General features: G+C 36.9%; 1 protein-coding gene across 1 annotated transcript; it reads left to right on the forward strand.

Moving 5' to 3' along the window:
- The first annotated feature begins 7,314 nt into the window (after positions 1-7,314).
- LOC105390198 (cytochrome P450 4c21) lies at positions 7,315-17,212 on the forward strand. The gene is made up of 11 exons (XM_048630474.1): positions 7,315-7,805; positions 8,686-8,775; positions 9,042-9,152; positions 9,540-9,725; positions 10,654-10,853; positions 11,466-11,526; positions 11,967-12,156; positions 14,110-14,261; positions 14,593-14,757; positions 16,234-16,413; positions 16,821-17,212. The coding sequence occupies exons 1-11, from the start codon at positions 7,646-7,648 to the stop codon at positions 16,970-16,972; spliced, it is 1,647 nt and encodes a 548-aa protein (XP_048486431.1). The 5' UTR covers positions 7,315-7,645; the 3' UTR covers positions 16,973-17,212.
- The last annotated feature ends 9,474 nt before the right edge of the window (positions 17,213-26,686 follow it).

Consider the following 26,686-nt stretch of genomic DNA (forward strand, 5'->3'; position numbering starts at 1 on the left):
GGTGTAATAATGCCAAAAGCGCTGAAAAGTGATGCAAGAAAAGTAATACTAGATATATTGGCTTTTATGCAAGAAGGATAACGTATTCAGGTGCCTTTAATTCCGTTTAAAAAATTGGAAGAACGAGTTGCAGCGGTTACAGGTTAGTGTTGCCAAATATGTCGAATAATTTTACCCATATACTCACATGTAATTTTATTAATATTTTCCCGAGAGACCCGTACCCCAGCAGTGGGGACGGGATGGGTCGTGATGAAAGTATATAATCTTAATTTTTCTTTGATTACAGGTGTGAGTGAAGCTGCTAACCTATACCTTAGGCAGTATACCAAGAATAATTTCTCGCACCTGCACTGATTTTAGACGAAATGATGATTAATGATCATCATCTTCTTCTTCCACTACGAGTATCAAGGGTTGGCTGGAAGAAATTGATTTTTGGGCAGTTAGCCTTTGTACGTACATTGTCTGAATTTGTTTTAATTTTATGCTCTTGTTTCTTGTTACTTTAGGAAATGAAAATAATAAAGTGTTCATAAATAAATAAATAATAATTAAGTACTTAATAGTTTTGTTTAAGTCTATCTATCTCGTTATTCCCACGACCCACATATATTACCTATATCATTGTAAAATCTAGATTTAATGTCTTAAGTATATCAGAACATAATCAGGACAAATTTTTTATACAACAAATGTCGTTTGATATATTATATCTTCTTTCATTTACTATCGACCCTATATTTTGATTTACATATCTATACTTATGAATGTACCTAATTATAAAAATAGGTAATAGCGGAAATGCATTGTCGTTAAAACCAGAAATACAATACAATACAATACAATCCTCTTTATTTGCACCAAAAAAACAGAATCAATACAAAATAAAACTTAAAAATAACAACAGTACAAAAAGGCGGCCTTATTGCTTATAGCAATCTCTACCAGACAACCTTTGGATGGAAGAGAGTTATATAAATTAAAAAAATAGGATTAGAGGTAGTTGTGGTGCAAGAGTATAATACACTACATAAACACTACATATACTAAATAAACAAATAAAGCAACAAAATAAATACAATATATATATATACCCATATAATACTATATACATATACCTACACAGAATGATACATGATATACAGCAATAATATATTCAACTAAGGCAGAGACTTTAGGTAGTGCCTTTTGACCCCTTCTTTGAAGGAAGCCACAGAAGGTGCACGTCTTATTTCTTCAGGAAGAGCATTCCAGAGCAGTACGGCCGTCACTGTGAAGGAATCGCCGTAAAAGTCAGTTTTGTGCAGCGGAACTTGCAGACGCAAGTTCTGTGCAGAGCGAAGTGTACGGTCATGCGAACAGTGCCGAAACTTGAAACGCTCTTTTAAGTAGGGAGGAGATGCTGGGTTAAACAGTTGTAAAGTAGTGATAGTATATGCGTATTCCGTCGAAGGCGAATAGGAAGCCACTTGAGTTTAGAGCGAAATTCGGAGACATGGTCATATTTACGTAAACCGAATATAAACCGTATGCAGAAGTTTTGAAGTCTCTCAAGCTTGTTAAGTTGCTCCTGGGTGAGATCGAGATAGCTGGCGTCGGCATAGTCAAGAATTGGTAATAATAGAGATTGCGAAAGCGCAATCTTAGTGGATGTTGGAAGGAAATTACGCAATCTCCTAAGTGAAGCAGCAGAGCCAAACACTTTTCGGCTGACTGATTCTAGTTGAGGTCCCCAAGACAAGTATTTATCAATGAAGACTCCCAGGTTCTTTACTGTATTTGCATATGGAATCTTAATATTTTCAAAAAGTACTGAAGGAAGGTTCGGAAAATCCACATTGCACAACAGTCTAGAGCTGCCTATTAAGATAACCTGTGTTTTAGACGGATTAACCCGAAGTCCAAATCGTTTACTCCAGTCTGATATGTTATTCAGATCAATGTTCGTCTCTGAAATTGCCTGAGGTAAGTCGGAAGGAACTGCATGTGTATAGATTTGGAGATCATCAGCGTAAAGGTGGTAGGAAGAAGATAAAGACAAAGACAAAGACAAAGACATTTATTTGCGTCAAATGTGGTTCATACATATGATGTTACATTTTATAATCAGATAGATTATCAGAGATACTATTGATAAAGATAGCAAATAGGAGAGGGGACAACACGCCACCTTGCGGTACACCAGCTGAGGTACTGCACCATTTAGAGTATGAATCCTCTATACGGATGCGTTGCTGGCGCCCATGCAAGTAACTATGAAACCAGTCAATTACCGTTGGAGATATGTTGAGAGAACGAAGAATTCCAAGCAAGATGTCGAAATTGACAGTATTAAAAGCATTGCTGAAATCAAGAAGGGATAGGATAGTCAGTTTTCCATTTTCCATACCCTGGCGAATGTCATCAGTGATTTTCACAAGAGCAGTGACCGTGCTGTGGCCAGGGCGGAAGCCGGACTGAAAGGGATTCATAAGGTTGTTTCGAATAAGAAAACCAGTTAATTGGTGATGGACAAGACGTTCAAGGACTTTGGAGAGGAAAGGAAGGATGGAGATAGGTCGATAATAGGCAAAATTTAATCGATGGCATCACTGGCTTCAATCACAGCGACGTCGCCACCGGAACAGATAAGGTTGTGGCACTATACCTATCGCGATTCCGCCAATGATCATAATCATAATCATAATCATAATCATTTATTCATTGCAACTATGTTGGTGTTACACTGTTCTTAAATCTATGTACATATAAGTATCCTTAACATAGCTCCCTGCAGGGCATAGCAACATTTTCTTAAAACTAAACAAGTAGGTAGGTAACTACTTAAAAATATAAAACATAACATATAACTTTATAATATACCTATTTTATACATTTAACCATTTTAAAATATGTATTTAAAAACTATCTAATAAATATTCATTTACTGAATAATAACATCTTTCTATTAGAAATGTTTTTAGACTACTGAAAAATATGTTATAATTTTTCTCACATTTAATAGTGGTAGGTAGTTTATTATAAATTTTGATACATTTAAAATATGGGCTATTGTTGAAGATCTGCATATTTGACTGTGGTACTGCTAATTTGTTCTTATTTCTTGTATTTATTTGATGTATTTCGTTAACTTGTTTGAAAAGATTGATATGTAATTTTACAAATCTGACTATTTCATAGATATAAATACATGGTAGGGTTAGGACTTTGTGTTGGGTAAAGTATGATTTGCAACTAGTTGTGTTTTGTATATTATTTTTTCCGCTAATGTCTTTGATGATAGTATCTATATCTAATAATAGTTATGTGTCTACACAAAATGTTAGACCTACTCTTAAATCAAAATGTATAATTGTAGTTTCACTGTTCATAATATCTTTATCGTAGAAACTAACTAACACTTGTTTGTTTACTAACTTGTTTGTTTATTTTTTGTTATATGCTTTGTGATTAGTTCATTCAAACGATCGCACTCCTCCTCTACGGCGTTCCGTTCGCAAAGGCTCCAGCTGAAAACCAGCGCTACGCTATAGTCCCCGGGATAATAGCACATGCTGAGTCTGGAGTCCTTTTCGACACTGAGCAGCAACTAGCACCTAGTGTACCTTACCTACTAATTTATTAATATTTATTTTTCTAGTAATTAAGTATTTTGGTTACCTGTTTTACTGTTCATGTTGTTGTTTTTTGTGTCGATTAAAGTTTTTCTATGCTATTCTATTCTATTCTATCTACCTACTATGATGAGCACACCATGAGTATATTAACCATAGACTTAGCAGGTATATACTGGCGTATTTAGGTACATTTATTCCCGGTAACGTTTGTCGAAGTCACAATCACAATCTCAATATCAATTTGACAATAATTCGTATTGTTATCCAATACGGATCACATAAGTAGTTACTCACAATATAGGTAGGTAGATTTTAGCTATAAGTGTGCTTTCTTCAGGAATCTCACGATGTTTTTCATGATCTTCAGAGGAATAGCAATACAATAATATATACTTACATCGACTGTAGTTACCTGCCATGGCACATAAATATGGCACGGTCGGGATTTGAACCCGCACTTCCAACGTGATAGGTAAACGGGCGCCTTTCTAACTGAGTTGCCACCGCTGTAGTAGAAAAGATAAAAAAATATAACTACATTACTATAGTTATAATGAGTTTCATAGTCATTTAGGAAGTATCGTTAGGGTTTTGGTTTTATAAAACCATAGCCCGCAGGAGCTCAAAAGACCTAAAAGCAAAATAAACTAGCTACTAAAGTCCTTTATGAAAACACTTGCCAGTCAAAACAAGCAGACAGTTTTTAAATCACTTTAGTGCATTTAATAACGAACCAAAAATTTTAAACCACAAATTCACAATGGGCGAAACTTTTCAAACTTAACCAACAAAGACATTAAAAAAACTTTTAGCTCGCCGACTAATTGACTCCTGCATGTTGGATTTATTATTGTAAATTGGGCTTTTCGGCGTTTTAAACGGATTTTTGGGTAGAGTGTGTTTGTCGACGATCCATTATTCAATTAACAAAACAATAGGGAGGCTCTGTGGGAAAATAGGATGTTACATTATTACGTGCAATATCCATTCGTGGAGGGAGTAGTTAATCTGATTGATTGCTTGGGGTTAGTCAGGTTAGTTGTGAGGAGAGGAGGTGTGCCTTGAGACGTGACCCCTCATTTCAACGGGACACTCTGTGCCTTAGTCTGTGGATTGATTGTACACTCTCTACACCTTATGCCTGGACCTATCGATTCGTATCTAAGTACCTACAATGACATGCTCTAGTTATGTAGGTACTTCTATACCGCAGTAGGTATGCAAATCCCGGTAAATCGCATAACGCAAATTTCAAAATTATTCTAGCTCTAGCTGACTGCTGGCCTGTTGGCCAGTTTTTATCCAATTTCTTTTTTTTCTGATAAGTAGGTAGTATCGTCGGTCTAGCGGGTAGGAGTTTGCCTGTTCGTGGTCTCCACTCCAGAACACGCACAAGTAAACATAATATTACACTTATCTACGCAGAACGCAAAATCAATGTTTGCAGAAAATATTAGTACATAATAATCATGAACACCCACAAGTACAGTCAGCTACATAAGTAGCTACACTTTGTACCTTGTCAAACTACCCACCACATGCAGTACTTAAAACGACAATGTTTGAATGAATAAAATAGTTTTTGACTTTGGAAATGTACAAAAGTGAATAGCTACTTATGCCACTGAGCGTACCAAACTACTTAGTAAGTATGTAAACATAATGTTACACTTACATACGAACACAAAATAAATGGGTGTTGGCAGGAAATATTAGAACCTAATAATGTACTTAATAATCTAATAATAGATGTGTTTCTTATAATACTAAATTCTTATCTTACTTATTTACAATGTATGGAATCGGTACGGTACCAGCGTCCGCTACATGGTTCGTTATCGACATCGATACACTCGTTTAATGCGCGTTCCACCAATCACTGCGCCGTATTTCTGGCGAATCGCGATATAGTGAAGTTTATCTACGTCGATAACTAACCCGTGTAGCGGCAGCAGTAAGATGCTAACCCCCTTATTCATAGAGAAGTTACAATACGTTTTAACTAATAAACTGTTTTGTCCCTCTCCGACAAAGTACAATTTGTTCTTTGACAGAGAGGGACAAAACAGTTTATTAGTTAAAACGTATTGTAACTTTTCTATGAATAAGGGGGTAAGTATATGTAGTGTGGTTGAGTGTATTTACCTACTTAAGTACTTATACAAACCAATTTAAAGTAGGTAGAGGGTATAATATATTATGTCTTAGTAGTATGTTATGGTTGTATTTAAACTGTAATAATTTCAACATAATACGTGGAATAAAGTATGTATACTATTGTATACCTAAATTACCTAATTAGTACTTGGGTCGCATCGAAAAGAAAATAAGTTGTTGGAATAAAATTAAGTACTTACATAGGTAGGTAGGTATACCTCTTACATACTTAAGTAAGTACTTACTTAATTCTATTTGATCAGTCTGAAAGCCTTATTAACGAAATACAAATCAATTACCTACTTTTACGAAAACGAACTCCATTAGGAATTAGGTAATTGCAGAAAATGTACTAAGTACCTAACACCATTACCATACAATAACCAAAGATTATTTATAAAACACATAATATTACTTATTATACATTAAAAAAACACACACACACACACACACTCACGCCTTGTACTAATGTACTCCCTTGCGGGGTAGGCAGAGGTGCATTGGGGTAGGCAGAGGTGCATTGTACATAATAATATACCCTATAATCTCTTTCCTGAAAAAACTGATCAAATAAGAAAGAAAGAAAGAAGAAGGAAAATTTATTTATTTCTCACACACACAGAAACAACACATACATTTACAAGAAAAAGGTTATAAAGTATATAAAAAAAAAAGTAATAAAAAGCATGAATGTTGCTTCTCGGTGAAATGGGTTCTAGTTCAGCTTGATGCTATGGCAGGTATGCTAAACCACACCATAGCGCTGGTTTTCAACTAGAACCCTTGGGTGAAGTCACGGACTGACGACTGAAGCTACAAGAGTTATACAATATAGGGTCGTGTGAAGTCGTGTCCAACGACTGAGGCGTCCACCTCGGTACCAAACGCCTACCACCTATCGGTACAGAGATATGGTATCAGTAATATTTGTTTTAATTCATCGGCATAGCCAACACCGTTTCTCCATAAATTTATTAAAATCCGTTTGGTCCGATACGTACGATACCGATAGGTGGACGTGGAGGGTTACCTTTAGTCCCTGAAAATTTTATTCCCCGTTCGTTTTTTTTCCCATTACACCCTTTCTTAGAGCATTTCAGTTCTAGCGAAACAACTCAATCCAACCCAGGAAGGCAAGCAAGAGGTGGGAGATCCCGTTCCTCGTCAGTGTTCACTCTGGACAACCAGTAAAGGAAAACCAGAGATGAGGAACAGGGGTTCTCCCCGGCCATTAATTATTCATTTTTAACTTTTTAACAAACAATCGATATGACATGTTATACCTACTTTTATTTTTTATGCAAGTAGTTAGGTATGCAGGTACATAATTATATGTCCTTACGAAGTGCAATCAACCGACCCAAAATATATTTAGCCGAATACTGACCTTCATAATTACCAATTTTTTAACAATCATTTCTGCATTTAGTTAAAATCAGTATCAATGTTGCTTGCACCGCGTAAAGACATAACTAAACTGACTTTTTTATACCGTGTATTTTTTATGTTTACCAAGTACGTGTGTACTGTGTAGGTAACTAAACAGTGTTATGTATTCAAAGGATGATCTCAATCCGGTTTTAGGAAAAAACGTGCGATTTTATTTAACACCATGTTTAGGCTGTTAGCAGTCTTCCTCCGAACAGTTCTAGTCCTAGGCATACTTTAGGCGGCTGTTTTGTTTAAAACTAAAGTTGTAAATTATACCTAAATGTGTAGGTATAAACAATAAATACTTACTTACATAATTTATTTATAATTGAAGTAAGATTATATTTAAATAAACGCAATATTCTAGTGTTACTCTACTTATAAACATTTATAATCCAATCCTCTTAATTATAAACATTTAGTCCAATTACATAAGTATGATAGGTCCAATACTGTTGTGTGGTCTGTGCGTGTGTTTTTATCTACTTCTGTTGGTGCGGAGATGGAGGTACGAGCGACTTACCTCCAAAATACCTACCATACCTGGAGATCTGCCGTTCATCAGACATGCTCACTTGTTGATTGGTGATAGTGAAAGTAAGTGAATATTCAAATACACCTGTTCCAACTATACCCTGTTTTACCAGCCGCCGCTGCATGGGTTGGTTTATATTAGTGTTGCCCAAATTCAGTCTTGGTCTTGCAGTCTTGGTCTTGTTCTTGCGTTTTTGCAAGACCAAGACCAAGAACAAGACCGCGTATTTTTAGCAAGACCAAGACCAAGACTGACCGTGCAAGACTTGAGCAAGAACAAGACATAGCCTGCAAGACTCTTGCGTCTTGCAGAGCGCTATTTCACTGAGTAGTTAGGTGTAACAGTTCGGTGTATAGGTAAGTACGCTTAGGAATTCTATGAGATGCAAAAAACTGTATCAAAGAAAATGAAAAACTGGACCTATGCGCATTACGACTAATACCATAAACATAGCGAATAAAAAAATATCTATTAAAATCAAAAAGTAAACTTTAATAAATAGTAATAGACTAATAGGTAATTGCAAGACTTGCAAGACTCTTGCTGCAAGACCAAGACCAAGACCAAGACTGGGAGCGCAAGACCAAGACCAAGACCAAGACCAGGTGTATTGGCGCAAGACCAAGACCAAGACCAAGACCAGGTGTATTGGCGCAAGACCAAGACCAAGACTGGCTAAGTCTCGTCTTGTTCTTGCATTTGGGCAACACTAGTTTATATACGTAGATAAACTTGTATAGTGCGCGTAGAAGATAAAGATGCCATGTAGCCGTGACGATGAGGTTGCGGTTTGATGCGGTTTGAGGTCATACTTCCTGTAATAAATTATTGGTCTTCCTAAATAATGTTTCTAGTAGTCAGTTTAGAATGAGAATACAAAAAATATGTCAAGCTATATATACCTATATAGCCTAGCTATAGCCTATATTGTATTCTTTTCAGATCTACAGAAATTCATTGAAGATAACAGCAACAAAGCTAACAAATTAGGAGGAATCATAAAAGTTTGGATTGGACGGAGACAACATTTCTGTAAGAATTAATTTTTCATTCTTCCGCTATCGTTGAACATTCACTTCCCATTTACTACATTCATTCATATCTAATGGAGTATTATAAATGATTTTACTTTTGTCACGTCAAGATTTTTACACTTAATTTACCCAATTTTAACTTGCAACCCTACAGCCAACTAACCCTAGACAGAGTATTTTTTACTAAGTTCAACGGCTGCTCCTAGAGGCAGATATCCAATGACTATGATGGAACATAATTATGTGTATGTGTTTATTTACCAGTGGTAACGGATCCGGATGTGGCCCTGACGCTGATGAACGCGTGTTTAAACAAGGCATACTTCTATGAATTCGCATCATCCTGGATCGGGCAAGGGATCTTCACTGCAAAAGGTAACATTATTAATGGACATCGTATGTTTGTTATGCCGTAATGATAATATATATTATGATAAATTACCTATTACCCTAATAGGTAATTTATAATTTAGATACACTCACGACCCCAATTTTTAAAAAAAAACATCGAATTTAGAATTTGGTAAAAATGTTTACGTTTTTAGTTCGTAATATTCTGAGGCGCTGTTAAATGTACTTAAATATTGCAGACGGCTAACGAAGCCAGTCTTTTCCATTTAGGATTAATTTGCTGCTATTGTAACTGCAACTTTTTCATTACTCGTGAGTGTAATTTTATGACAGACAATCTGGAAACGCGTATAGCATTTGTGCAATAAAGAATTAAATAAATAAATAATCACGTCCTTAACATGTTTCTAGCGGACACCTGGAAAGCGCACCGCAAGCTGCTGAACCCGACGTTCAGCCAGCACGTCCTAGTCGGGTACCTGCAGGTCTTCAACTCCAGGGCTCGGGGGCTGGTCAGTAGCCTCGCTGCGGAAGTAGGGAGGGGGGAGTTTGATTCGTTCCCATACCTTGCTGGGTACACTTTGGAGACTATTTGCAGTGAGTAACGTCATTTAATCCATGTTGCTAAATAAGGGCAGGTTGTTATGTAAGGATAGTTAGCCAAAAATATTTAACTTAGGGACATTTGGAATATTTGGTAAAAATTATTGCTTTTCAATTATATCTGTGGTGGTCAGGTGATTTTTTTAATACGGATAGTAAACATTTTTCTCTAGAACAGTAGTTATATATTCACTTCAAATCAAATCAAAATATTGATTTGTAACAACACAGGTTAAAATAATTAGTAACTACCTATGTACTACATACTTTACTTGCTATACTTATACCTCTTTTGCAACATACCTACATCTTAATGGTGAAAGCACAATTAGCAAAAATGCTAATAATTTTAGAGTAAGGTCAAATTCCTTCTGATTGTACCTGTTTAGTTTTTTTCAAGGCTGTTAATAAGTGTCTAGTTTCGAAAAAAAAATTAGAACCGGTCGAAAATCAGGATAACTGAATTAAATAACCAAAAAATATGATATTCCAAAAAATATAATGTCAAGGTAGGTAGGTTAATGACATCATCATCCATTGATTTTCCTCATTCAATAGGGGACTAGCCTATTTAGCAATGTATGACTTAGGGTTGACCGGTATATGCTGATACCGCGTCGATAAATGCGGTAGAACCTTTCACCACGTTGATAATCCCTATTCCAACTCAGAAACTATTTGTTTTCACATGTTACCCATTTTACCTTCCTTTTCTCTATCTATGTGGTGGACTGGAAGAGATTAATTTTAATAATAAGGCCGCCGATTGTTCTATTTATTTTCCGTTCTATGTAGGCATAATGTGAATGTGCGCAAAAACTGCTTGTGCGCAATAAAGAGTATTTTATCTTAACTTATCTATTTTCATGACTTCCTTCCTCTGCTCCAAACATCTAATTTCATGCCCCCTATTCCCACCCAGACACAGTAATGGGCCTCCCCGAAGACACGAGAAGCTCAATCATCGACCAGCAGTTCGTGTCAGCGGCTGACACGATGCTGAACCTGCTGATCCACCGCGTGCAGAGGGTCTGGTACCACTGGGAGTGGGTGTACGGCTGGTCAGCGATGAAGCGGGAGGAGGATCGGGCGGCGAAGGTGTTGAAGACTGCTTCCTATGATGTGAGGATGGTTTTGTTTTTAAACTTTATGCACTCACGGGAAGTGAAATTCCAGTGACAATATCGGACAAGTCTGCAATATTGCAGAAAGTACATTTAAAAGCGCATGAGAATATGATATATTATGATAATATACATATACCAGTACTTGTCTAAGACACATACATAATACATACTAACTGAAAACGTTAATAATTTATTTATCATATTCTAATTTACCTACTTAAATTACATTTTCTTAGTGGAACTTTTCCATTGCTTGTTAGTGTACTTAACAGTTTTATTACAGACGTAGCTCTTAGGTAGGAACTTAGTTACCGGTTTATTTTAAACCCGTGGGAGACAATAAAAAGACGAGTTGACGCTAGGTTCTCAAACGTAAAAAACCAAATTCATTATTCATTATTCAGTTCTTACCTACGAAATAATAGAGAAATATAGAAGTATATAAATTCAATAGTATTCAACTGTGGAGGGTTACGTGCAATAGCTGAAGGAGGAATACTGAAAACATAACTCAGTAACGAAAGGTCTATAATATCTGTTTTTTTACCCTTTGACGATTTATAAGTGAATTTTAGAAAAGTGATTAATTTTATTTAATGATTTTCAGGTACTTCAGAAACGGAAAGCTTCAAAGTTTAATTCGCCGAAGGATGAAATTAAAAATGTTGGTAAGAGTTGAAATCAATTTAAATTTCTATCGGATCTATGTGATATACTTAGGTATTTTAGTAAGTAATCCCTAAAGTTCTAGGATCTGTTTTTGAAAGTAAAACACTCATCATTTTACTGAGCTTTGAGTTAATATACCTATATACTTACTGAATACGGTTGTAGGGTAGTATTAGTTGAGAGTATAGTATAGTTGGCCTGTTATAATAGAATGGACATAATAGAATAGACACCTCTCAATAGGCGGCCTTATCGCTAAAAGCGATCTCTTCCTGGCAACCTTTGGTTGGATGAAAGACTTATGGAATAAATGAGGAAGGCATACACGTGCAATACGTGAATGTGAGTGAATAAAAGTAAAACAGATATTTTCTGCTTTTAATAATAAATACTTATAAGTAGACTGATGATGATGATGACAACCAAATTACCCTTCCAGGCAGCAGACAGCAGTCGTTCCTGGACCTCCTGCTAGACTACAACTCATCAGGACTGCTCTCAGACCAGCAGGTGCTTGAAGAGGTGAACACCATGATTGTGGCGGGCTATGACACCGTGGCCACGGCCCTGCACTTCTGTCTGATCCTGCTGGGCAGCTACCCTGCGGTTCAGGAGCAGGTTTATGAGGAGTAAGTTGGCAAATGTCTTTGTATAGGATGTTGAAAAAGGGTCTGGGAAGCCGAAAGGCAGTGACTCGGGGGGACATTCTAAACAAATTTTGTTGAACCCCGTGTTGGGTGACTATACCACGTTTGCATCATTCTGTATAAGGTGGAACAAGGTATCTGTCTAAAGGGTGGTAAAAGGTTTGAGGGAAGCCGAAACGGAGTGACTCGGAGGGTCATGCTGAACAAATTGAACGACGTGTTATGGACTATACCATAGCATCAGGATAAGGTGGAATTTTATCGAGATCTGCCTGATGGCAGGTCAATGCATCCGACATACTGAGCATTTTTTTTATTGATCCCATAATCGACTCTTCTCATAATTAAAGGCTTTACAACAATTTGATCAATTATAACGGAAAACAAATATTTAACAATAATTAACTCGTATCAATTAAGCCTCAGTAAGTTAATTATTTCCTCAAAATCAATTTCATTTACAAAAACACGACACTCCTCTTTTTTGTTACTAATTAGTGGGTAAAAAAGATATAAATTTTATTAACACCAACATAAAATAAATTAAACGATTGTTCTTATCAGGTAAAACCCGTAAAACGCAATAAAAGTCATCCAAATTATGTTATTTGCATAACTGGATTTATTATGCATAACTAGATTTATTAGGATTCGAGATAGGTTATTTATGGATTTTTTTGTTTTAGGTTACATCACGTCATGGTCTCATTACATAATTATTTTGACTTTTATTATTTCTTATAACTTATATCGCAATCGTACGGCTCACTTCATTTTCCACATTTTAAGAGCTACATTGCTTCGGTTGCAATTTCATTACTTAAAGCCATGGAAGTAATAAGTTAAGTACTTATTTATTTTACAAACATAGACACACCAACAGCACATATGATCATACATTATCAAGACATAATTAAAGGTATTGTTATTCTATCTATGCACCAATTATAGGCGTGCAACAGCATTCAAAAGGACTAACGTAAACAGTAATTTAAAATTTAAATAAAATTATTGTTAACATGCAAAATCTAAACTAAAATAATATACAATATTTAAAGCCATGTACAATAGAATTATAATATACTATATTTACAAACCTAAATTGCTTAAATGAATCACACATGGAATTAAAAATAAATTAAGAATATATACAAATAAAATCGATTTATAATAATTATTAAGAATGTCTAAAATAAAATTAAATCAAATTTGAAAAATTATGTTGCATAAGTTATTATTTGAAAATTAATGGTGATAATTATGGTTGCAGCAGTCTTCTTCCAAACAATAGGGGAGTCATTATAAATATCTAAGTTATATTTCGATTCTAACTCATTGTAGCACCTTTCAAACCGGTTTATCGGGGAAAATTTACCAAGTTGGGTTCGAGAGAAAGAAGGAGTTAATGTTTTTGTTTCCTTACACTTTCTTTGATTATGTTTAGGCACTGTGAAATTAATTTCCATCAATAAGTTGGGCTCAGACATAGTACCACTCAGCAACTAAGGTCATGGTAGTCTCGTCTATGTTTAAGAGAATGCATTTTGAAGTAGCTTATTTATTACTTCCATGCTTTACGCCGATTGATCTAGGCAAAGCATACATAACATGCTCACGACTGTAATCCCCGAAGGGGTAGTCAGAAATGATTCGCAAGCGAGTCACCCGCTTTTGCAAGCCGTATCGCCGTTTTGGAATGAGCAAAATGAACTTAGGGTACCTGCACATCTAGAAATCTAGATGTTCAGGTTTCCTCACGATGTTTTCCTTCACCGTAACTACATACTTATATAAATTACTTATTTCTAAAGAATGCATTGGTACATGGCTAAATGAACCCACGGCCTCAAGAATGAAAGTCAAGCGTCTTATCCGTTACACCAACACTGCTCTTTATTCACCTACGCACGACTTATCACATCTCCTCTTCCGCAGACTACAGCGAGTGTTCGGCGACTCTGACCGTGACGTCAGCAAGTGTGACCTGGGCTCGCTGGTACACCTGGAGGCGGTGGTGAAGGAGGCGGGCCGCCTGCTGCCCGCCGGCGCCGCGCTGGCCAGGGATGTGCACCACGATGTGGTATTTGGTAAGCTTTGTTTATATAGGATGTGGCAAAAAGGGTATACAATAGGTCACGTGACTTTTTTACTATACATTGAGAACTTTTTTTTGCGAATTTCCAAAACTCGTAGAACAAAATTTGTTTAGAATGACCCCATGAGTCACCCCCTTTCGGCTTAATATACCCTTTTTGTAACACCCTGTATATATAGGGTAAGGGTCTAAATTTGTACCCTGGCCGCGATGGCCAGGGGCGTCGCCTTAGGAAGTGACGTTTGTTAAGCTTAGTTTGTAAGTATAAGGTTAGGGCATTGAAGTACAATAACTGTACTTACTCTAGTAACATTAGTGAAATGGGTTAGGGTCAAAATTCGCACCCTGTGGGGGCCGCTCAGACCGTGACGTCAGCAAGTGTGACCTAGGCTCGCTGGTACACCTGGAGGCGGTGGTGAAGGAGGCGGGCCGGCTGCTGCCCGCCGGCGCCGCGCTGGCCAGGGATGTACACCAGGATGTGGCGTTTGGTAAGATTTGTTTGTATAGGGTTATAGTATGGCCGTTGAGAGAATGCGTTTTGGACATTCGAAATCCCATAGATATTTGACGACTGCAAAGGGAAACCAACTTTACTCAACAGACATAAGCGAACGTGAAAAACGCATTCTCTAAACGACAACAGCCCGCAACGGCCCGCAGGGTACAAATTTGGAGCCGAAGTATAAATAATAATAATAATAATAATAATAAAACAGACTATAGGGTTAGGGCCTAAATTTGCAGCTTGCGGGGGCCGCGCTGGCCAGGGATGTACACCAGGATGTGGCGTTTGGTGAGCTTTGTTTGTTGAAAGTAGCTTGACCATTACACAAAGGTTCCACTCGAGAGAGTCACGTACAGGAACTTCACCTCCTACCAGAATAGAATAGAATAGAATAGCTTGACCATGTCGAAACACGGAGGTCTGGTAAGGATTAATAGATCTGCTCAGAGAGCGAGAAGTTCCAATTATTGTTGAAGACCTTTGTCTTACAGACTAAAATAAGTCGTAGAATCCACTAAGTAAGAATTTAGCTCGCTAGTTTTGAAGATCATTTTGTAGGTACCTATGTGATGAACATCTATTAAAACTAACGCCTTTTTAACTGACTCTGAAAAAAAAACCGACTTCAAAAAACCACTAAAATGTAAGAAATAATTTAAGGTTTACACAAATTATATGTGACAGTACAAATATACCTAAGCAGGAACTGTTCTTTTTTATGTTGGTGCGGTGACAAAGTAATCTGAAGAAATATGGCACCAACTTCAAAAAAGAACAGTTCCTGCTTAGGTATATTTGTACTGTCACCATGGAAGTAGAAAAAAAGACTTCGTACTTCTTCTTCGTTCTTTTTTTGTACTTCCATGACTGTCACATATAATTTGTGTAAACCTTAAATTATTTCTTACATTTTAGTGGTTTTTTGAAGTCGGTTTTTAATTTTTTTAAATTAGGTATTATTTTATTTTATAGTTTTTAGTTTATTTGCAATAATTTACACAAATTATATGTGACAGTACAAATATACCTAAGCAGGAATTGTTCTTTTTTGAAGTTGGTGCGGTGACAAAGTAATCTGAAGAAATATGGCACCAACTTCAAAAAAGAACAATTCCTGCTTAGGTATATTTGTACTGTCACATATAATTTGTGTAAACCTTAAATTATTTCTTACATTTTAGTGGTTTTATGAAGTCGGTTTTTTTTTTGAATTGAGAACCCCCTCCTTTTTTGAAGTCGGTTAAAAAGGAGGAAGTTCGCGATTTGTCTGCAGGTATTTATCAATTTTAGTTTTTTATACAGGGAGTTATGAAAATTCATGAAAATAAAATAATATTTTCCATACTTAGCCTTTTTGCAACATCCTGTATATTATATGTCCACCGATATGTCCGCCATTTATGAACCGGATTTGATACTTAATTATTTTTTTGACGTATTCCGTTTACCTCATCCCCAGACAACTACACAATCCCGGCCGGCAGCAGCTTCGTGCTGTCCCTGTGGGGGCTGAACCGGCACCCGTGCTGGGGCGCGGACGCTCATGAGTTCAGACCCTCGCGCTGGCTGGAGCCAGACGGGGTGCCCAAACACCCCGCCGCGTACGCCAACTTCGGCGTGGGACGACGAAGCTGTATTGGTGAGGGTTTGATAAAACTCTTTGTCCCATATTTCGTTACAAAAAACAAGGACAGCAAATTTAATGAGTCAGCATAAATCCCTTTTCCCCAGACAACTACACGATCTGCTGAGCAATGATCAAATTCCACTCACATAATGCTAGCACAATCCGACCGATTTTTTTTCAAAAATATAATTAAGAAATTGAACAAATTACTTACGTATTGAGTTAGTAGTATTCTGATGCACTGTTAATTTTACTTTAATATGCAGATCGCATCCAGTGGCATGTTTTAGGAGAGCCCTACGTCCAGCAGTGGACTGCTATAGGCTGATGATAATTATGATAGTTTAACTAGTAGCTTCACTTATACACCCTTAAATACTATAAGGTACACAAATATTAAAATTAAAAGAAAATTTCAGGTAAAACCTACGCAATAATGGCGATGAAGACAACACTGGCTCACCTGCTGAGACGGTACCGGGTGACGTCAGACCACACCCGGCTGAGACTCAAGTGCGACCTTCTGACCAAGCACGTGGCAGGGCATCACATCTCCTTGGAACTCAGATAAAAATGTGCCAGTTATTATGAAAATAACGATTTTGTGTTTTGTTGTCTTGACTCGACTTTGGTCTTTTATCTTTTTCACTAAATATGCCATGGTCCTCACCTATTGATCAGTCTGGTCCACCCCTAATACATTGGGACTATCATTATCATAACACTGAAAAAAAAGTGCATGCAGATGGCAGCTAATCTTCTTCATCTTCATCATCATCATCAGCCCGTAGTAGTAAACTGCTGGACATAGGCCTCTCGCAATGAGCGGTGGTAGCTCAGTCGGGTAAGTGCCCGCTTCTCACGCCAGAGATGCGGGTTCGAATCCCGGCGCTGAAATGTACCAATGAGTTCTTTTCTGAATTTAAGTACAATGTATACCATCGCTCTTACGGTGAAGGAAAACATCGTGAGGAAACCTGCATATCTAGATTTAGCACATCTAGATATGTGAACCCACCAACCCGCAGTGGACCAGCGTGGTGGGAAATGGTCCAAGCTTAGGAAGGCAGTTTAGACCTTGGGGATATGCACAAAGGTTCCATTCGAGAGAGCCAGGTGCAGGTACTGTTACCCCCACAGAGAATAGAATAGAATAGGCCTCTTGCAAGCAGCGCCACAACACTCAGTCCTCGGCCTTCCTCATCCATCCACTACCGCCGGCCACCTGTTTAAGGTCCATGGTCCAGCAAGAATGCATGCAGACAAGATAAATAAATAAACGCTTGGATATTGTAATATGTATTAGTAATATTGGCAAAAACTGACCTTTCCAACTTATTACCATATCTGGTTTAACTAGATGGTTATAAAAACCAGTACTTAATAATTTATATGACGAATGTCTCTACGTTTTACAATAAAAAAATATGTAAGTAGGTATAAGTAATTAATCTTAATTCCTACTCATACGTTATAAGCAGAATATAAAGTAACTCCATAGAAAAACAGGTTATTTAATTTACCCAGCATTTAATCAACGTATTATTTAATATTACTCTTTCACGGGAAAATACTTAATAACTCATACATATTAGCAGTTGGCATAGCAGATGACACACTGAAATTCCTACGTGAAAACCTTTTAAGGCGAAGCGAAGCTTACGGCAAAAGCTTGCAGGATAGTGCTTAAAGTTTAGCCGTCTTTACAAAATGTTAATATCGAACCTTTTAATTTTTATACATAAACAATTCAAGTTACGAATAAGCAAGTGTGGGTTACTGAACCTTTTAGCAGCACGGCCTTACATGGGAACTAAAAGGCCATTAGCAAAGGAAAATGGGGAGGAGCGCACTTTTCACCACAATAGCTACCAAACTGTCAGTCATTCTCAGAAACGGCCTGTCACGCGCATGAATGCTGTCACAAAATCAGTGAATGGGTTACATTTGGTTACATTTTTCGTTACGTTTGTGTAAAGAAAGTGCGGGTCGCCGGCCCTTTATCCGAAATGGTGGCCTTTTATGCATAATGAATGACAGAATAGGACAAAACTGGGTTGAAATTCTCTACCACCCGCATCCGCGTTTACAGTCGTGTGACGTTGGCGTGTCACGAGCAATGAAAAAGTTCCGCCCACTAGGAAACTTTCTCATTGCTCGGGAGCTTAGATTAACAATAAACAAGATGGTGTGTCACATAAAAAGACAAAGCAAAAAACTGACCGTATTTTGTTTACTGTCAAACCGTTTTAAGTTCCACCTAATGACAATCATTGTAACAAAAATAAAGTCTCAAACTTATTCAAAATAAGAACTTAGTGGTATAAGTGAGGTGTTATTTGACGAGACGTTTCTTTTGCATCTATTTACCGTTGCTCGTGAAAGTAATAATAGTTTTAACGTTTTGAATATATCGTTATGTAGATGAATTCTAACACACTACTCTTATGGCGAGTGAATATACCTTTGGCATAACAAACTACAAATCTTTTCCACGCTCTCCTAATAAGGCTATCTAAGTCAACCTACATAGTGCACACGCTTAGGTACCATCAAGGTAGAGCAATATTGGAAAGTAATTAAAGCTGCGCTCCGGATAATTTCCTGAGGCATCCTAGGTTTAATCTGAAATTGATGGTGGAGTATGAACGCTGGCGATCGAGGGTTAGCAAGCGATTGCACTACCTAGGTCTAGTTATACCTACACATAGGACTCAGGAGTATAACTGAAATCTGGAGTCTTGAAAGATCTGGAGTCTCACAGATAGGGCCTCGCATACTATCTCACACAAAAAACCGGTTTTTCGGTTTTAAACTTGTTTCTTTAATGGAATAAACTAAACTACCGTGTTTACAAAACTACACCCCTTTCATTCTATTTAAAATCCGGTTACCCCAAAAGGCGTTTTATATGCTCTAGTAGTACATAAGTGCATTGTACTTTGTACTCATTCCAAAACTTCGATACGATCCGTTCTGTAACATTTGTAGCGATTTTATACCTCCAATCGAAAATGAGGGTGGTTATTGGTTTTCTAATTTGGAAATGGAATGGATGAGCTGATTGAATGCGAGTGCGGATCTCTGGGCTCTCCGGTAGTCCTAGTCTAGGCAATCTAGGTCACCCACAGGTTCTTTCGTATATGAGCTGGGATTGCTAAACAGAATAAAAAGCCAAAATAAGCTTAATGCGGAAAAGCTCGCGCCATGATAGATAGATAAATATAGAGGTTGATAGATAGACTGTTTCTGTCGTTTGTTCAAAGGACGGGACCTGATTCTATTATTTTGAAAGCTAATTTCCGATAATAGCGACATTTTAAGCAATTGCGAAACTTATCTAAGTTAGGTGTCATCTACAGTACGAGCTAGGCGATGGTGAGGCATTGTAGGTAATTTTAGAATGTGAATGATTATTAAATTAGAATGGTAAAATTTACGTAGAGAAAAATACTTAATATAGTACTGGTTTACAACAGTTTAGAACAGAAAATATGTACTTGGAAAAAATATGTCTTTTTAATAAAAAAAGTACTTATCATTCGAAGTTGAATAAAATATGATTTTTTATTGTGTGTGTTATGTATTCCATCGATGAGTCATAGGGCGGCTTGCGTAACATATGATAATTGTGTTTAAGGGTAAAATAAACACATTAAGTTGTTAAATGCAATTAACGTCTTGGATAGCAAAAAATTTGTTCATAAATACGTTTAACGAAGTGTCAAAGTTAAATACCCAAAATTGGCTGTTTAGCGCCGCTAAATACGTTTAGTGGCATTGTATCTGTCAAAAACGGCGGCAATGAAGCATGTCGTACCTATACCTAGTACCATTACAATTCCTAAGCTTGGAGCATTTCCCACCACGCTGGTCCACTGAGGGTTGGTGTGTTTACATATCAAGATGTGCTTAATCTTGATATGTAGGTTTCCTCGCGATGTTTTCCTTCATTCATGGTATTGCTTGATATTGGTGAGCCACTTTTTCCACTCATACTTACTTTGAGTTTTATCACAAACTGAAATGAAATTCCAAGATCTGTAGGTATGCTAACGCAACGCTTTCATAGGAGAACAGAACTAGAGGGGATATGGAGAGGACAGAGGATTTGCAGAAGAGGGAGAAATCAATTTAATCCTTACGTTGTACAGAACTTGGCATTGTTATTGTTTGTGTAGTGTCAAGTGTCACTTAGTGACAGTGTCAGTAAAATTTTGACGGCATTTAAAAACTTAAAAGTTTAGATGAAAATATGCATACAATGAAACGTAACACATGCTAAATATAATACGTTTAGCCAAATTACAACTTCAAATGAGCCGTGCAAGACAATACAAATTGTGTTTAGTATAAATACGTTTATCGAGATAAATGCGTTTAGCTAAGTAAAATTAAAATATCTTTAAATAGGAAGTCACGCAAGCCGCCCTTAGAATCAAAGTGTTTGTGAAAGGCACCTCCCGTTAATTTTTTTGACTGTACATACCTCTCAGATAGTTTACGTTCGCTGGCAGTGGATGCCACACCTACCCGGGTAGATGGAAGCTAAAACTCTTTCATTAAATCTACAATTTGGCTGTCAGTTTCATGTCATGGACGTCGAAGTTTCCTTTCGAGCTCAAAACTTCATCTTTGATTGAAAGTTGGGGGAAATTACGTTCTTTGCCATTGAGCTGCTGATCATCAATGAAAATGATATTGATTATATAATTATATTCATGGTAAGTGTTTTAATGCTATTTATTACTTTTATACCTACTTATCTGCTACAATATCATTGATAGGTATTATTTTCTCATTGATTTGCCGTTGCAAAGTTGTCGAAATTTATCATTTTCATTTGGACTTCATTGTGACACTAGAATCAGCCTTCTGTAATAATATCACTATAGTATTAGGTAGGTACTTTATACAGGGTGTTGCTAGAAGGATATAGTAAGCTGAAAGGGGTGACACGGGGGTCATTCTCAACAAATTTTGTTCTACAAGTTTCGGCATAGTACTTATTCCTTTTTTGTTACAGCTCATATACATAGGTAGGTACTCTGCTATATGTGTATTTTATTCCAACAATTTTCAAATGGCAAACAGCTTCCATTTCAGTCGACTGCGTTTCACGCTAGACTTAGCTCGCGATTAAAATATTGAATCAAAACGCGTTAAAAAGAACGGTGCCATTTTATTAATTTCGCACAAAAGATTTTCATTCCAATTTCGTGAGGGCTTGTGTGCCGGGCTTGTGAAAACAAAGTGTTAAAGCAGTTTGTATTTCTTTCTAACTAGATTTGTTTTAACTTGCTGGCCTACCCTAAATGTACTCATTGGTAGGTACATCGAAAGATACTGTTCTAAACCAGAACTATCTTGAGTCTTCGTTTTATAATAAGGGGGAAACTTTTATCTCGGTTGATAGTAAACAAAATGTTGACAGTTTTCGCTTTTGTTTTTATAATATATGTATGTGTGGGACAATACCATCTGGTTCGGATACCTATTGTTTATTGAAGAATACAAATGTACCGTGGCATCTCTCAGTCACTCTCTTTATCCATATATATGTATCCGTACCTGTATAATAATTTAATTTTACTGAAAAAAAATACACAAATACACAATAGACAAAATATTTCAATACCTAAGGCTTTGCCCTTACTTAGGTTTTACCTTTTCAAAGCATAATTACGTATTTATAAATAATAGGTTGTTGTACCTAGATTTTTCTAAGAAAGAAACTCTGTTAACACCTTATTTCTAAAGGGTTTTGTCTTCTTACCTTTAGAAATTTATAAATATGAAATTCCACCGGCATTCAGGCCTCATTTAATACCGAAAGTAGATCAATCATAGTCATGACTCCGCCAAAACGTGAAATTTCCCTCGCAACGAGGATTAAACTAAAATAACTTATTGATTTTTTTACTTGTCCTAACCATTTATTGATGATTTTATTCGTTAGAAATTCAAATAAACCTAAGCTTTATTCTTTATTTTTCCCATCTAATGAATAAGGTCTTGAATTAGGATGTTTTTTGTGCACCTCCGAAAGACTCATACTGTATATTTTGCAGTAAATGTAAAAGGTGCAAACTTACCAAGTTTCACCTGAAACACAGAAATAACACTGTTATTTCCTATCTTTATTGTTTTTTAAACATTACTAAACAGTTTCCTGAATAAATTGGGTAAACATTATAATTTGTATTCAAACATAGTTAGACTATTTGACCATGCGGTTAGCCTCACATCACTATCACCGCAACCCTATGTTTTGTCCACACTAATGCGGTGTTTGTCGTTATTTAATACTATTATAGATTATTATTGTATTCTATTAGCTTATACAGGATGTTGTAAAAAGGGTGTACTAAGCCGTAACCAACATGTGCAGCATGGTATCTATATCTAAGCACGAACATGAAATCAGAATTTCAAAATTCGCGATAACTACCCTTAACTTTAGCTTATACTCTTTTTGCAACACCCTGTATAATGCAGTAGTAGCATTCACACATAAATGATCATAATTAAGCATTATAAACTATAGGTAGATGTCGTAGGCCAACCGTTAAACATGTCAGCGCATGCTACGTCGATGTGCCCGTCAAACCTGAATCCGCCCAATTCCGCGATTGCCCTGCGACATACCGATAGTAATACTGTATCGCTACAGGTGTTGCGGTTAATGCGGCTAATGTCTGCCGGTCTGATGGCAGGCGCTAACAAATAACGCGCCGATGAGTTTTGTCATGCGATTATTGACAAATTTTCCAAACCAACCTATTCCATCCTCATCTCAAGCCTGTTTATTTCAATTAATCCAGCATTATTCAAAGAGGAACTGAGTTTATAAGGGTGATTTCCACCAAACATGTACCTTAACATAAGTATTTAAATCTACTAGCTGCACCCGCGAGCTTCGCTTCGCCTTAAAAAGTTTTCCCGTGGGAATTCCGCGATAAAAAGTACCTAGCTTATGTGTTAATCCAGAGTGTCAGCTAACTCCATACCAAATTTCATTTAAATCGGTTCAGCCGTTTTGAAGTGAGAAAGTTACAAACACACACATCCTCACACACACATACTCTCAAACTTTCACCATTATAATATTTATAAGTAGGATTGCTCGCTTACTTGGACAGAATAGTGTCAAAGTAAAACCAGAATAGAAAAATAGATTTTAAGTAATTAAGTTTAAATGTTTGGTGAAAATCACCCTGTCAATCGGTTTTCTGCAACTGCAATATGCCACAGGGCCACACCATATACTATACTTATTAACTGAAGTAAGCATACTCTTTTAGCTACACAAAATCGCCTCTACATCTTAAAAAGCACCTGTTCTGAAGGCTTTTAACTTTTACGTGAGATGCCAAATTACCAATAATGTAATAGTTTGGCTCTACACTCAGCAGCTGTTGGACGCTGGCCAATGTAATAAGTGAGAGATTTCACGTTATATTTGTTGACCGAATGCGACGGAGAAAATGCACGTTAAATTTTTCTGACGGGGTCATTTGAGAGTAGTGCGCTTACTTGCAACTTGTATTAGGGATTACAGGCGTGTTATGTACCAAATGGACAAGAAAAATATTTAATTATATAATTTATGTTGGATAAAGAATGGAATATAAAAGTCATTGTCATTAGATCATTAAAGTTTCAGCTAGGCCAATCCTTACTAATATTATAATTGCGAAAGTAACTGTGTCTGTCTGTCTGTCTGTCTGTCTGTCTGTCTGTCTGTTACTCTTTCGCGCCAAAACTACTGAACGGATTTGAATGAAATTTGGTATACATATGGTCTAGACCCTGGGAAAGAACATAGGCTACTTTTTATCCCGGAATTCCCACGGGAAAACTTATTAAGGCGAAGCGAAGCGCGCGGGAACAGCTAGTGTGAAATAAAATGTCAGTCAAAATTTTACGCTTAAGTAAGTATACTAAAAACTGATAATTAATGGCACACATTTTAAACACGCTGTACATAAAAATACTTAGTGACACGTTGAGTAATTGAATATCGCTAGTCCATCGATCTTTTAATATCCAATATTACTCAACTTAATAAATTTACTGGAATACGGCCATTGCTATTACGGGGTCACATAAAACCTTGTCAAAGTATACATTCATAAACTAACTATGACTTAATTGGTTCATCATCAGCCAATAATCATCCACTGCTGGACATAGGCCTCTCCCAAGGAGCGCCACAACACTCGGTCCTCGGCCTTCCTCATCCAACCACTACCCGCCACCCGCCTAAGGTCGTCAGTCCAGCGGGCAGGAGGGCGTCCCACGCTGCGTCGTTAATTGGTTGACAATAGTTAATTTATTTCGACAAGGTACAAAAGTACCTATTTACCTAAATGTTGGTTATATAGTCATACGTCACCCGAATGTATGCCTTCCTTCATAAGTATGTGTAAGGGTCGGCTGGAAAAATTTTACTGCTTTTTCTTAATAAGCCTGCCTTTATGTACTTACTTTTTCTATCTTCATATTTTGTCTGTCTATGTTTTTTATACAATAAAGTGTGTATAAATAAATGTTTTAGAGCTGTCGAGTAGTTAAACATCAATGGTGAAATTCTCACCCTGTACAGCTGTGCACATATTATTATTATTTTATTCAAATCAAAATTAACTGTTTTCTCCAACAATAAACTTGCCTTTTCATAGTCAATATTCAAAGGCGGTAAGAAAACTTAATAGTTTTCAATTCATACGATTCATAGCTTCGAGCAGCTGTTACCAGCTTTTGAAATACACTGCATTGCACTTTGCTCCTTATACCTATGCAGTATGTGCTCATTTATAATTCTCCATTGTGAAACCTGCTACTCGATCCGCTGTTATAAAGCTTAATCACAGGGTTACGGGGTTAATTGGGGTCGGGATAGTGTTTTGTCTATTAGAAGATGCATATTTATTAACTATTCATCTTTTATAGAATAAGTATACTGACTATTTACACTCACGGGCAATGAAAAAGTTGCACTCACAAAATACCGACACCAAATGACGAATTTTTGACAAACATTTAATTTAAAATGTGAACAATTTATTACGTTATTATATAAGCTAGCCTTTTACATTTAGAAGTAATTTGGTGTTTTACTCAGTGGAACCTTTTCATTGCCCGTGAGTGTGCATACAATGTGTGAGTAGACAACTGTAGTCGATACGTAGGTATTGTATGAAATTCGCCATTCGGACGCCATTCGGACGACCGAATGGCGTAGTGGTTAGTGACCCTGACTACTGAGCCGAAGGTCCCGGGTTCGATTCCCGGCTGGGGCAGATATTTGTTTAAAACACAGATATTTGTTCTCGGGTCTTGGATGTGCCCGTAAAATGGCAATAGGCCCGCCCCCTATTACATTGGGACTAACATAACACTCTGGCGAAAAGTGGGTACAGCAATGCACCTCTGCCTACCCCGCAAGGGAGTACAGGAGTGAGTTTGTGTGTGTGTGTGTGTGTGTGTGTGTGTATGAAATTCTCAACGGATCACCTGCAGCTTTTAACGAAATCGATATCCTCATCTCATCACTATTTACATGTGAGTGGAAAGTGGAAGCTGCCACCTGCGTCGATGTAAAATTCACATGACAACTTTACCTACTTACTCAGGGGTGTAGAACGGCTCCCCGAGTGACGTAGTGCTCCTTCTAATACACTCACGAGCAATGAAAATGTTCCAGTGAGAATCATCAAAGCTATAAGACTGTGGAATGCATTACCTGTAAATATCCGTTTTGCGAAGACGGCTATAGGTTTCAAAAAACAGGTAAAAGAACATTATCTTTCCTCCATCTTGCAATAGTACCTACCTATAGTATATAAATCTATATAACTTTGATTACATTATGTATGTATGTATTTAAGCATTTATTATTAAACATGAATGTTTACTACATTTTGTACACCTTCCTCATTTATTCTTTAAGTCTCTCCTCCACCCAAAGGTTGCCTGGAAGAGATCGCTTTTAGCGATAAGGCCGCCTATTGCGTTATATTGTAAATTGCTATTTGTGTAAATTGTTTTTAAGTCAATAAAGTAGTATTCTATTCTATTCTATCAAATTACGCCTAAACGAAAAATGCTAGCTTAATGACGCCGCCTGCAATATTGAATTACAGCGCATCAGAATATTACCATCTAAACAGGTAAATATTTTGATCAAATTCTAAATTAAATTGGTGTAATTTTGGTGTCGACATTAATTTCTTTAGTGGAACTTTTTCATTGCTCGTGAGTGTAGTACGCATTGCATACA

This window comes from Plutella xylostella, chromosome 26 (genome assembly GCF_932276165.1).
Source record: "Plutella xylostella chromosome 26, ilPluXylo3.1, whole genome shotgun sequence".
Taxonomy (NCBI): Eukaryota; Metazoa; Arthropoda; class Insecta; order Lepidoptera; family Plutellidae; genus Plutella; species Plutella xylostella.